The following is a 14,299-nucleotide window of genomic DNA, read 5'->3' on the forward strand; positions in this document are numbered from 1 at the left end:
TTGAAAACCACACTTTACTGGATTTGAGTATGATTGAGATTTTACTGTAGGTAGAAAAAAAAAACACAAAGGGAGAAAAGTCCACAGTTTACACTGGTAATATACATTTTACAGTTTCACTGTATTTAAAAGATTTACATTTTGCATTATTGGGATTTTGGGCATTTATAGACTTATGAACTGTAATAACCTAAATTATACTTCTAAAGGTAAAAAGTAGCAAAAAGGTAGGATATGAGCAGGGGCAATTTGAGCTACCGTATATGTAGAAATATATAGCATACAAAAGTATCAGGTTATTTTATAGAACATGTAAAACACAACAAATAGGCTAATTTTTACATGTTTACAATCTTTATAGTAGTACCTGTATCTGCATTACTGTTGTCTTAAATACATTTCTACAATATCACTTAAAACAGTTGTAATTAGAGCATGGGTTGCATCTGTTGGGCCTAGGAACCTTAAAGAAGGTTGACATTGGGTACAAAAAAATTCATGCAAAAGCAAACAAAAAAAAAAAGTGTTTTTTTGTTCTTTTTTTTTTTTTAAGGTTGTCAAAATAAATTCAGAAAAACCATGACCGGGAAATAGGTGTTTGGTTTGCAAAGTTAGCGGGGTTCTAATAAAACAATATGCAACAAGACCAGAATTTACCAGCTTTCTGCTATAAGATATTTTGGCAAATATAAGTGTTGATACATTACAAGGGAAACATAGTCTTTACACATAATGCACATTATAGAGCAGGTGTGCCTTCCATAACCTATAATCACAATATTTCAGATTAAAGGAGAAGTAAAACTTTTAATAAACTAAAAAAGCTCCCCTGCACAGACCACCCACCCCTCCTCCAGCTACTCCATCAGACTCCTGACATCTCCCTCCCTCTCTCTCCTGTTCCTTTGGCTAAAATGCAGATGTGCAGCAGGCTGTTGACGGCCATGTTTGGTTGCATCATCTTGTGAGAGCTTTCGCTGCTGTGATCACTGAGGTAGAGAATGTGCACTGAAAGTAAACCTAGCCCTAGCTGTCAGTATAAATGCTCCTGGTCATCAATCACAACTCTTCATTCGTGCCTAGTCGGGGATCTCAATTCTGCATTTGTGCCTGTAACGCCCTTGAAGTTTGTAAGGAAGTGAAATGTAATATGTTTTATTGTTAATAGTTAAGTCATAATTGGTTTGGTTAATAGGAGGCAGCAACTAAGACTGACCATTGATGTATTTCCAGTGAAGTTGTTAATAAAGTTGATTAAAACAAAAGGAGGAGCAATAAAACAGGAAGTGGGAGTGAAATGGCCATTTTGGAGTCGAGGACAAAAGCTTATGTGAGGGAGACAATAGGGTGAAATGTTTTGCCTATGTTTGTTAATGTCAGGAGGCTGCAAGAAATAAAACCTGAAACCTGTTTAAACAAGGAATTTTTGATATCCTTCACTTGAGTTTTACAGGTATCATACAGCATAGTTTTGCTTTGACCTACCACTCTGGGGATACGTTTCTTCCTGCTTTCTCTGCTATACATGGTGGGTGGGGCCCAAATTAATAAGATTATGACATGCTGTTTTCCTCTAATATTTCCTGCAATCATCAATGGTCAATGCAGATCCACTAGCAAAGGACTACATTCCCTATCAAGCAGCCCTCTCTAATCAAAGGCCTCCTGCTTAGGGTGTCCTTCATCACATCATCTATTATCTCAATGCTTTGGTATGAAACTGTATCACCAGGCCCACAGTAGTGCTATGACACAAATATTAGTGCTAGGGCTTCTGCACTTTGCTTGTGGTCACTGTTTCATCTGTCCAGTGCAATGCAGTTACATAATGATGGAGAATTAGCTTACCCTTTACAGAAGGCTTTTGGTAAACAAGGTCTTCTGAATAGGGAATTAACTGCCGAACTGCCCTCTGCAATCCTTGAGTGCTGTAGGAATTGTTGTGTCTGATGTGTCAATTATGTATTCCCAGTTATAAAAGGTCTTTTAAAGATTATTCTAATTCTGCCTGTAGATTGTCATGGTTTGAACTACCATTGTATTTTCTCTATTCCTGCACTTTCCATAGTTCTCTTATCACTTAAGCATCATTTAACCGGAACTGGGAACTACTTAACCTGGTGAGTGATGCTGATGTATGTCACTTGATGCCACTTTTAGCCAAAAGTGGCCAGCCATAGCACAGCAGTGTGCTGGAAATAATACAGGGATAGGCTCAGTAATAAAATATGTAGCTAAACATCCCTTTACCAGTGAAATAAACCCTTCAACCTACTTAGGTTTTAAAAATAGATGCCTTCTAACTATTCTGATGAGTTTCTTCATTGAAAAATGATGCAAAGTTAAGTTTTTTTTAACCAAAATCCCATGGCATATAAAGAAAACTGCCTAAATATTATTCTGCAGCTTTAAAATAAAATGAAATCCCACATTTATTAAAAGATGCAGCTACCTCACTGCTGCTGTAACAGCTCGTGCCTATTTTTTCTATTGGATCTTGTAATGATGAGGTCCCAAGAGTCAGTGTTGCTCTTTTCGGCCATTTTGAATACTGCAAATGTGCTTTAGTGGCTGGTAAAGCACATAGGATAGGAACTCATAAGTACCTCAGATTATACAATTCATGTTCTTTTCCAGACAGAACCTTTTATGCACAGATTGTAAATTCTAAAATCTGTAGGAGTCAAGTAGTTAAAGGAATAACATCTTGTTACATAACTATGATATTGTTGTTCAAGGAACTTAGGGGCAGATTTATCAAATTCGATTTTGTGGGGGGGATGCAGATGTGAAAGAAATAACTGCGATAAAACGTGTGCGACTTTTCTTCTCGAATTCATTAAAGTACGACAGGTCCAATAACAAAAAAAATTTTATTTTTTTCTAAAGTTTACAACAAGTTTTGCGTATTTTCTGCAATATTTTCGTTAATTTTCGTACTTTGTATTTGTTGCAATGAGTACGAAAGTTTTGGATTCATTCAAGCTTCGGTATCGTGACTTTCCTTGGGCCAGGTTGGAGCTGCAGAGTGCCATTGATTCCTATGGGAGGCTTCCAAAATCATGCACTGAAGGTTCAAAGTCAGAAAGGTTTTTGCGCCGTTTACGATCGTCCGGATACAAACATTTCATAACTTTCGGATCATACCACAATATTTTTGTCCAAGCACAATGCAACTTTTCGCAAAATTAACACACATCAGAAATTTTCGTATTTAATGCGAATTTTCGCAAATTGTACTCATAACTTGTAATGAATCTGGCCCTTTGTGTCACGCGCTAGTAACAATCACATTCATTTTCAATGAGGCCAAAGAACTTGAATGTTTTAATAAACTGGGAAAATAAATAAAGTAATTGGAATCATTTCTCATTGACTTCTATTAAATCTCACCAACATTTTGGCTTTTTGGATTGGTATATTTAACACATGCCAGTAATCCTTCTAGTATGTAGTCTTCTAAAAAGAAGAAAATGTTTTTTTGACTTTATATATAATCCACAAATGTGTACTTATTTGGATTAAACGTTATTGTAAATTATGCATGTTGTATATGTGCTGTGTTGTGATTTTAAAGGGGAAGGAAAGGCAAAAATCTATAAATGATACCATTCAATAGTGCTACTACTGTTAATGAAAAACACTATAGTTTTGGCTCTTATAGCAAGAATAACTTAGTTAAACTTACTTCAAAGTTTAACCTCGCTGAAGTCAATGGCGCCGCCATCTTGGAAGTGGTATGCCCACTTCCTTTTCTTCAGTGCACTACACTGCGCATGTGCAACATTCACTCCCCCCCGAACGCTGGCCGGATCGCTTCTGTATATAGCGCGTCACCATAGCAACCGGACGCTTGCTATTTGTGTGCGCTCATAGTGGGCACAGATGGTCTGTTGGAAGGGAGCACTCCTGTTTGTGCACGCTCCCAGAAGAGGAACATGCGCATGCGCCGCCTGCAATGCTGGTCTCAGTGCAGGAGCGATGCATTATGGGAATCTTCTTTACACAGCTCAGCATTTTTTTTTTTCCTGTTTGGCTTCTGATCATCTGAACGATCGAAATATGGGGAGACTTAAGGGCACTATTGAGTCAACTGAAGGTATGCCTGCAGCTTGATATTAACTCTTTAGTAGCCTTTCCTTCTCCTTTAATAAGGCCAAAATGTGAACTATCATTCACTTTTATTCGTATAGCTCTATTTGGTTATAAGAATCAGTGATTATGGTTTATGGTATGTTGCCATATTAGATAAATGGGTTTATCTAATAAAAGGGTATAAGATAACACTACAAAACCTTATATCTAGCCTTTTAGCTTAGGTGATGCTGTTTGCCCAAATTCCTAATTTCTAACCAGACCCTTTACCCAACAAGGGAGAAACTAACTTAAGTATTGCAGAAAATTATGTTCTATTCTATTGCTAATTCCTGGATATACAACTATGAAAGAAAATATGCAAGTAAACAAATCTACATCCAAAACACAAAAGTAAGGGCTATGGCACATGCAGCACTTCATTTAAGTAGTGATCTGAGGAGAAAAGTGTAACCCGGAGAGCGAACCCCTCATTACAGTATCATTTAAAAGCTCTGTTACTAGAACAGTAAGTTAATTTTCTTGCCGAATGTGTTTAATCCCACTTTCCTGTAAGTACCTTGCAAACCAAGAATGTCATATATCATGACTTGTTAATGTATGGCCTGGTGTTGGGTGCATTGGCAGTACAATAAAGGATGTTAAACTACAAGACTTTTTTCCTGGAATGTGCGATTATGTTCAGTTTTGTCTTTGAGTCCTGTTAAGTGAAATTCGCAAATGCTATAAATGAATAGTTTAACTGTTCCATTTGTTAGATGAGGTTTAGCAAGCCAAGTAGAAATGCAACAGTGAACATTATTCCCTCTTACAGTATGTAAAATATTTAGCAAATAATGGGCCTTTCGAGAAATCTCTGAGAACAGTTCAAGCAGTTTTATTTATTTTTAGTATATATAATCTTTTGTTTTTAATTACCTTCCTAGGACTGTGAACATCCATCCTTGGTGGAACTGGAACTCATAATAGCTTCTCAGAAATCAGAAATCAAATTTCTACAGGACAAGCTTAAAACAACAGACCTTCAGTTAACTCGAGTAAATAATTGTGGTGCCGATGCACTTGAGAGCAGCATCCTGAGGGCTGGGAGAAAGCACGAGGTAGGAAACCTTTATTGTCTGGTGCATTTGTGTCAAATTGAGGTTATTTGAATCAAAACATTTTTCCCACAAGGATTTCAAGAACTAACTTTTTTAATAACACACTACTTTGCTCATAATTTTTGCAACCTCTTAAATCATTTGCCAAAGGCTTGTTATATCTTTTTGCTCTATGGCAATGACTATAAAATATTGAGGTAATTTTTCTGTAAAAACTGCTTAATTTCTTACAACTTATCATGCTTTGAACAATTACATTTTAACTATTCAGTTGCTTCTGATGCTGGTGCCTGTGGTTACATTTCCTAAATAAGAAAGTCAGCTTGTAAACCTTGGTGTTAACCTTTTACTTCTACCTTAGGATTTGGGCCTAATGGCCATTAAAATTAATGGAATATTAAAACAATGCAGGAAAGGCTCCAAAACTGCCCAAGAGGAATCTCTTATGGTTGCCATATGGCCATGTATTAGTAAAGACGCATATTGTGGAAATCTGGGGACCAGGCTTAGAGAAGTGCTAGTTTCCATTGCTGGCATTAATATAGATGAGTGGCAACTGCATCATAATCGTTGGCTAGCAGCACATAGTTATAAGTCATGCTATCAGAGTGTCTTGTCTTACTTCTTTTGACTGCATCCCAACAACTAAATGAAAGATGCACAGCCATCAACCTGAAGAATGTTGTGCGTTGCCCTGTTGGGCTAATGCAATCATAGAAATGTTTTGCCCTAATGTATGCTATAATTTGTACGTTTGAACACTTTTTTGAAATGCCTCACTATATTTATTTTTTTTCTTTGGACACTAACCTTTACATTAACTGGACAATGTATAGTTTTTATGTGCATGAAATCATGTTGTTCTGATGCCCATCACTCTTTTATGCCAGTATAAATTATGTTTTGTTTACTTGATACTTGGTCAAATGAATTGTAGGCCAGAGGTGACCATATTTAAGCTTGGAATGTCACCAGCAGGCCAGATTTTCTGTACGCTTTTACCTATAATGACCTTATCTGTAATGAGGGTAATTTGCATGTGTAAATCCCAATCTGTTTGTGACACTGCAGATCCAAAATTGTTCATTCATGCAGTTGACCTAAAGGATTATTTTCAGTAATGGAGGTTTTCTGCTTGGGCAAAAATCCATCTGTTTCACAAAGAATGCATACCCAAATAAAAGGTATGACTTTATAACTGAGAAATGAAGTATGCCTTCATGTGTAAAACAGTGCTGCCGTCATTTGCAACTAGGCTATTTGAGGGTTGCATTCTAATAATGTGTGTGACATAAATGTGATAAACTATTTGTGTGGGTTTTTTTTAACTACATTAATTGTCAGTATAATAGAGAAATTATTTTGTATGTCTGTGCATTTCTGTATTCCTAGCAGTCTGGTTCCTATGATGAACACATCATCATCATCATCATCTTGTGATGAAAGAAGTTTATGATGCCCTTAGAAGCTGTACATGTGTCATGGAACAGCAAAAAAACAGTTCACTTGGGAGTGCCAATTTGTTAATCACCCAGTGAAACTAATCACTAACCTTGGACCCTGGACCAATTCTGCTTTTTGTTAAAAAAAAGAAAAAAAAAAACACTGTGGTAATTTTGTATCCAAGTGCTGGGATGGCATGTTCTGTTTCGGAAAAATTCCTTGCACATCCCTGGGTTGTTTAGCACCCAATGAAACTAATCACTAACCTTAGACCCTAGGCCAATTTTCCTTTTGTTGAAAAACTTCTTGCACATCCCTGGGTCAGAGCATGCACACTACAGAAATTTATTGTAGATGGAGTAAAGATGGCTTGATTCTCCCATACAAAGGGCCTTGGGCTGTTGTGGTTTTCAGCAAAGCCTGATGCCTAGTTGTAGCAATTACAATCAATGGTTGGAAACCCTTAGTGAATAGACCTTTACTTGTCCTTTAACTGCCATTTTGGAGCCTAGAGATTTTGTGGAAGCAGTGGTGTGGACTGACACACTTTAGGTTATAAGGGAAGAGATATAATCCAAAGCGAGCATAGGCTGTCTAGGCACACAACAGGGCACTGGTTGGGACAGGCAAAAAAAAAAAAAAAAAAGCATATCCATATACATGTAGCAGGAAAAGCACTGTTATATATATTTTAAACTCGTTTTTAACTTTTTATAACATTATTTTACACAGTTTTATAAACAGACATGATAGTTTTTATTTTGCTGTTTGATTAATATCAAACATTTGATATTCACAGAAATTATTTCGCATTTTTAGCTATTTCTATGTATTTTTTACTGAAAACATAATTAATGAATTCTCCTCTACTCATCTTCCTGATATTTTCTGTTACTGTTTTGTAGATATCTGTGCAATCGTTTCTCACAGCTTTATATTATATAATTAAAAATTATTTCATATTGCAAAGCTTTGTTACTTTTTCCCCATAATAAGGTAAAGGAGAAAATAATCCTTTTTGTAGCACCAGCTGTCACTCTCCTTGTAACTGTTGTCTAAAATACAATCACAATTACTTGCCTTATTCTGGACAGAGAACCATAATAATATCAAAAGGTGTTTATGATGATTTTCATTTATCCAGGTATGGATATACAGTATCTAGTACAGGGGTGGGCAAACTTTTTGGCTCACGGGCCACATTTACTCAGTCTAAAGTCTAAAGCAACACTGGACTTTTGGGTTTTTTTGAAAATTTTTCACCACTCATATGAGAGTCATCTTTATGATGCAGTGTAATGTAGATACAGGGTAATGTTTACTTGCCACACACACCTTTTTTTCTGTTTTCTAAAATCAATAATTGGACCGTAAAATATATAAGCCACATATTATTTCGTTATTTTGTTAATTTAATGTATTGCTCAGGCATTATGCTTTATGTGGGAGGGAGCCATGACAAAATATCCAGATAAAGTGTTGCATAGACAATAGTTGTTTAATTTGGCTGTGACCAATTTGTAAGATATAGTCTAGTGGTACATGTAATTTAATACCATAGTGTATCAAGTATAACCATCACCTATTTATATTTGCATGGTGGTTGTGTTCAGTGCTTGTACATAAGTATAAATTGTGCAAGGAAATATCAACTTATTCACATTTCAGTTTAATAACCTTACTTTTTATACTTCTCTTAACAGATTGTTATACAAAGCTGTACATAATGGAAACACATATTCTTTTCTCTTGTTAGCAACATTATAGTTAATGACCATATGGTCATTACTGTATAAGATGTACTGTCTGTTGTATTTATATTCCTCAAGCATATTGTTCCTTCTACTTCACAGTGTGTTAAACCATTTCAAAGGGAAAAAAGCCTTTCCCTCTTGTTTCCGGTTGTCCTATCAAGTGTAACCTTGGACCCTTATAGAGCAATTAGACCATCCTCTATCCCCTCCTTTGTAATGAGGTTTCTTGCATTCCTGAGTCTATAACCCTTTAGTCTTCCCTAATGGGACATCATTATTCTGAAAGAAACAATGTAAATGTAAATGAATATTCTCATTAACGAGTCACAGAGAAACCTTTAGCAGTAGCACTGTGGTAATTCTGCTTGTTATTTCTCTAGTATTCCAGGCAGAATTTTTTTATAATTCATTATTAGTATTCTCAATTACTTGTTCTTTAATTTTGCATGTCTTTCATAATCCAATGTTCAACTCCTTCAACCATGTCCTTGTTTTATTCTCCAGGTGCAACCTGCGAAACGTTCAAGGTCTCTGTCCCCAAAAGGATTTTCCAAAGAGTCAGAAGAGTTAAAGAAGCTTAAGATAGCAGAAAAGAGAATTGAGCATTTAGAGAAAGCACTCCAGATTAAGGTGAAAGCTCTATAAACCTTGGCCTACCTGTTTAAAGCTTGCAGATTTAAGGACGGAAAACATAGTTCTTTAATTAAGCTGAAGGCACTTTAACGAATTCAACAGAAATTGTGGAATAAAGCTTAGGCTGTAGGGGTTTACTGTAATGGGAAACAAAACACGCTTATTTTTTTCTATGATTATCAGTATAACATGCTTCTTTAGTTATGTATTTTTCGTCTGACTCCATTTCTTCAGCTAAAATAAGATCGTTGACTCTACCTGATATATTTTTCTGTAGGGCTTAAAAGTATTTTGGATGCTATTTTTATTGAATGTACATTGAATTTATTTCTAAAAATATTAAGCCTTTAGAACAATTAAAAATCAACTGATTTACAATTTGCAAGAAAAATGCAGATTCTTTAGGGCTTAACGTGACAGAATCTACATATAAACATAATTCATTTGTAGCAAAAATATAATATAGGGCTGCAACTACATGCATCAGACCCTATAACTTCTACCTCAAAAAAACTTCTTAGCCTATGTGTCTGGACCTAAAATTGTGCCCCCTGCTATTTAGAGTGGGTCAGTATACTCCTTGTAAGTAGAGTGAAATATCTCACTACAACATAAAAGTGACATGCATGAGTATTTCTAAACTAGTTTCTGGGTCTACCTAAAATATGAAAATGGCTTGCTTAACTTTATTAAGTCATACTCTTTTATTAAGAGAATGAACTGAATAGTGTAGCTCATTTGCTGGATCTGTATAAATTTACCTAATAAGAGATAAAAGCTGTACATTATGACCACAATATTTTAGCGAAAAAAACCTAATCTAAAGAATGTGCAATTCTTGGCTTGCTGATGCACATACTCGATGGTCAGCTCGGTATTCCGTTTTTGTCAACATTTGTGTGAGTAGGAAGAAGCACATTCCTCAACAATCTTTTAGTTTCATTTGTATCTGAACATATTGCCCGAATTGTGTCTTTCTGGGCATACCACTAAATCCAAAGGTTTCTTGTTCAAAAGTATAATCCTGGCAAGTAACCTTTTTCCTTAGGCAGATGAAGAAAATATTATACTGTTGTTATAACGGTAATGTTGTAAACAAATTAAAATGTATAGGAACATTAAGGGGGGGTTATTAACATTTGGATTTTCGTGGTTTTATCTTGATATAAAAACCATGACTAAACTAATTTCCATGAATGTCAGTCATTTACTAACAAGTAAATAGGGTTGAGGAGACTGCCTCATACAGACAAAAGCAAACAAAAGGAATTCTGGGAATGAATTCCAGACTCTTAAAAAAATCCCATTTACATGGGTTTATATCCTATAGGTTACAGCTCACCCACTGGGTTTGAAGCTGAAGCCAGGACAATAGCTGATCAGATTCCCAACTACAGACCGGTTTTGCCCTTTCTGGGGCTCATCAGTGTAGTGCAGGGTTTTCTGATCAGCTTAGGTAGAGTCACCATGTGGTTCTACAAACAAATAAATAGGGTTGAGGAGACTGCCTCATACAGACAAAAGCAAACAAAAGGGATTCTGGGAATGAATTCCAGACTCTTAAAAAAATCCCATTTACATGGCTTTATATCCTATAGGTTACAGCTCACCCACTGGGTTTGAAGCGGAAGCCAGGACAATAGCTGATCAGATTCCCAACTACAGACCGGTTTCGCCTTAGCCCTATCTATTTGTTTGTAGAACCACATGGTGACTCTACCTAAGCTGATCAGAAAACCCTGCACTACACTGAGGAGCTCCAGAAAGGGCGAAACCGGTCTGTAGTTGGGAATCTGATCAGCTATTGTCCTGGCTTCAGCTTCAAACCCAGTGGGTGAGCTGTAGCCTATAGGATAAACCCATGTAAATGGGATTTTTTTAAGAGTCTGGAATTCATTCCCAGAATTCCTTTTGTTTAGTCATTTACTAAAAAAATCTAAATTGAAAAAAAGCTGTGGAAAAAATTTAAAACTGTGAATTTGACTTGTTGCACTAAACCGCAACTTTTTTGACTTGTCACAAGAAAACTGAGACTTTTTCATATAGTTTCACAAAAGCCAGAGTAAAAAAAAAAACCTGAAAACCGCAAAGCAAAGAAAGATCTTCCAGTATTAAAAAGGACATTTGCCGTTGACTTTTACATGATCTCGACAAGTTTTAGCTCTGTGCTGCCAAACTAATGCTCAATCATGATTGACTGATATCTACATTATGTGTTATATAAAAGCATATTGCAGACAATACTAGTTTTCAGATGCAATGACTACAGTAAATAGGAGAAACACAGTGAAAAATTTTGACAGCCATCCCCCATGAAACTGGGGGTTATCAGAACCCTACAACACAGTGCAGACAAGATCCCTACCAGCACGAAGGCTAAGGCAAAAGAGTTGGAACATCTCAGAGGGGTCCTTTAAACTTGCTGGTATCCAGATAGGGCCTTTGTTAAAAACTGGAAGAAGAAGAATAAGCAATAACACCAAAATTACAGATGAAGGTGGAAAGCATGACAGACGAAAGAATTTGTATGTAGCTGTGTTTTTAATAAACACTACATCCCTGTCTGCGTTAAACACAGCAACACACTGAGACAGCAACTGGTTCACCCAAAAGACCCAATCACAAAGGATTAGAAGAATAACATTGTGTATACAGTGCAGTGCCGTGAGGAATGCTCTGACTTGTATGAGGGAGAAACCAATTATCAGTTACACCAGTGTATGGCACCCACAAAAGAGCCAGCTCCTCTGGTCAGGACTCAGCTGTGTACATGCATCTAAAGAAAAAGAACAGATGTTTGAAGACTGCCAAGTTCACCATCTGGACAGGGAGGAAAAGTGGTTCAAAAGAGGTATTAAAGAAGCCATATATGTGAAACCTGAAAAACCAAGCTTGAGTTAGAGGCATCTATTGAGTAGACATCTATTGTCAGCCTCATACAATGCTGTTTTGGTACCTCTCATTGGACAGTTTAATAACACCACATAGCTCCAATCATGCTTATACAATAAACACCTTACCTTCATGAGATCCCTTACTCTATGTTGGTTATGATAAACCGATTATGCTGATTGGAGCAACATTTCAGGGTACAAGTCTAAATTGAGAAAGCCAGTCAGGTGACTGGTGAAACGTCTTCAAGAAAAAAAACACATCAAGTCTAGTTGATTTGACTTATTACAACAGATATACCATGACCTGGATGAATAAGAACCTTCACAAACCTAAGTTACAGGTTCTGTAAACGCCCATACACTTTTTTTTGTTTTGTGATTTTACTATCATTATCAAGTCAGGTAAATAGTTATTTGCACTGGAACAATTGAGTGATACAGCAAGGTTTTAAATTATCTTTAACCTTATATATTAGCTATGTTTTATATAATTATTTTTATCTTTCATAGGTATAGAGACTATTGATAACTTAGGCCTTAAAAATGAGATAACAATGTGAACTTCAAGCTGGATAGCTTAAGAGCAAAGTTAAATAATTAAAAAACCCACATTGTTTAAAAATACTTATTGGCTGCATATTGTCTTAGAATACCATTGTTAGCATCATACATAATGTTAGGTTCAAGGTTAACTGCAACTTTAAAACCCATTGGGGGGAATTCACAAAAGTGGAGATGGCCCTTTTTTGGAGTAAAAGTGGTGGAAAACACTTTATCCAGATTCACAAACAGAAATCCGCCTAAATTCCGACTCAACCGCCTCTTTTCTGTTTTTGGTGAAAGAAAGACAATTTACAGACACTTTTGTGAATTTGTCGTTTAAACGACATTTATACAACGTTTTAACAACATTTTTTCCCGACATTTTCAAAATAGAGTAAAGGTCAGTGTAACACTGTCAGACCAATTCTAAGCTCTTCTGTTTTGTTTTGTTTCCCCCAGTCTCCAATTCACACCTCTGGTAGGGGCCCCATTGGGGGATCATTAACATATTAATGGGGATTAGCAGACTATTGTTAGGGGACAAGTTTCTGTATCACCCTAGAACAATAGGTGCAAAAAGCCTAATTAACATTTTATAAACAAGTAAAACACTGATTAAAAAAGTTTAATTTATATATTATATATAAAATGTTTTTACCTCACATTTGCATGATTATGCTAGTTTTAGCTTAATCAATGAGGCAATAATAACATTTTGTGTGAATATATTGTAAACATTTTTATCAAAAAGGAAAAGTAAAGCCTCCCAGGCAAATTTTTAGTTTTAGCAGCAGTGCCCCCTCTTTAATCACTTCACTGACATTTGCCCCAACTTATCTGTGCCCCCATATCCTGCCCAGAACTAAAGAGCTGCTTGACAGCATTGGCCCCCACCTGTTCCCAGTAGCCATCTTGGTGGCACATACACACTGGCACCCAAACTGGGATATTGGGGTACAGGGTTGGACTGGCCCCAACAGGGCACTGGATAAAAACCCAGTGGGCCCTAGTCCTGTTGGACCTCTATTCACCGGGCATGTTGGTGTGTGGGCCGGGTTGCTGCTGCCCAGTAATGAGTAGGGGCTAGAGAAGAAGGTATTTAGACTCTTAAATCTTGTTACAGGAGTGGAATTACACAGAAATATAGAAAACATTATAAAGCCCAGATTGTCCTGAAAAAATGATGTATAGTTTCCCTGGGCAAACTAAAATTACCCCTCAGGAAATGCCCCAAAGTGAAATGGCAAATGAAATGCAAAATCCTGCTGGTAAAATTCGTATCCCAAGGCTCATGTAGCTGTGGGACTGGGTTTGATGGCACCGACAGATTTACTAACAGCTAAAGGCAAATTCATAAAAAAAATTTCGGGAAATTGACAAAATCTGAAAACTGTCTGTTTAAAAGACAAATTCACAAAAGTGGAGGTAGATGTTTGTGAATTAGGTGGAAAATCCGACAAATATATCTCCACTTTTATTTTGTCGGAATATCACCACTTTTGTGAATCCCCCCCAAAGTGTTCTAAATACCTTGCTGTGCAAAGTGAGCAATCTAGCCTTTGGCATAACAGATTGTGTGATCAGCGCTATTGGTAGATGTGAGCAAAACACCTGGGGCATAGCTGCAGATCTTGATAGTCTTGGCATTGACAAGTAGGGGCAATGAAAAGCCCTGTCATCTTGTACTATATACCTGCTGGATCATGCGTAGATAGTAGTTTCTGCTGCTTAAAAGTGCGTGATTGCTTAAAATCTACTGCAGCTATTACGTTATTGAAAGTGCAGACCTAAAGCATCTATACATAAAATGATTTGGTAAATTAAATGTTATTGTCTA

At 36.5% G+C, this 14,299-nt stretch overlaps 1 protein-coding gene across 3 annotated transcripts in view; it reads left to right on the forward strand.

Annotated features, from left to right (window-relative positions):
* Nucleotides 1-14,299, forward strand: part of cntln (centlein) — a 154,250-nt gene that overhangs the window by 53,547 nt on the left and 86,404 nt on the right. For all 3 annotated transcript variants that reach the window (XM_004910865.4, XM_004910866.4, XM_002935668.5), the window contains exons 10-11: nucleotides 5,022-5,195; nucleotides 8,897-9,022. In XM_004910865.4, the coding sequence (XP_004910922.1) occupies nucleotides 5,022-5,195; nucleotides 8,897-9,022 (300 nt within the window). The remainder of the gene's footprint in view (nucleotides 1-5,021; nucleotides 5,196-8,896; nucleotides 9,023-14,299) is intronic.

Source organism: Xenopus tropicalis, chromosome 1 (genome assembly GCF_000004195.4).
Source record: "Xenopus tropicalis strain Nigerian chromosome 1, UCB_Xtro_10.0, whole genome shotgun sequence".
NCBI lineage: Eukaryota > Metazoa > Chordata > Amphibia > Anura > Pipidae > Xenopus > Xenopus tropicalis.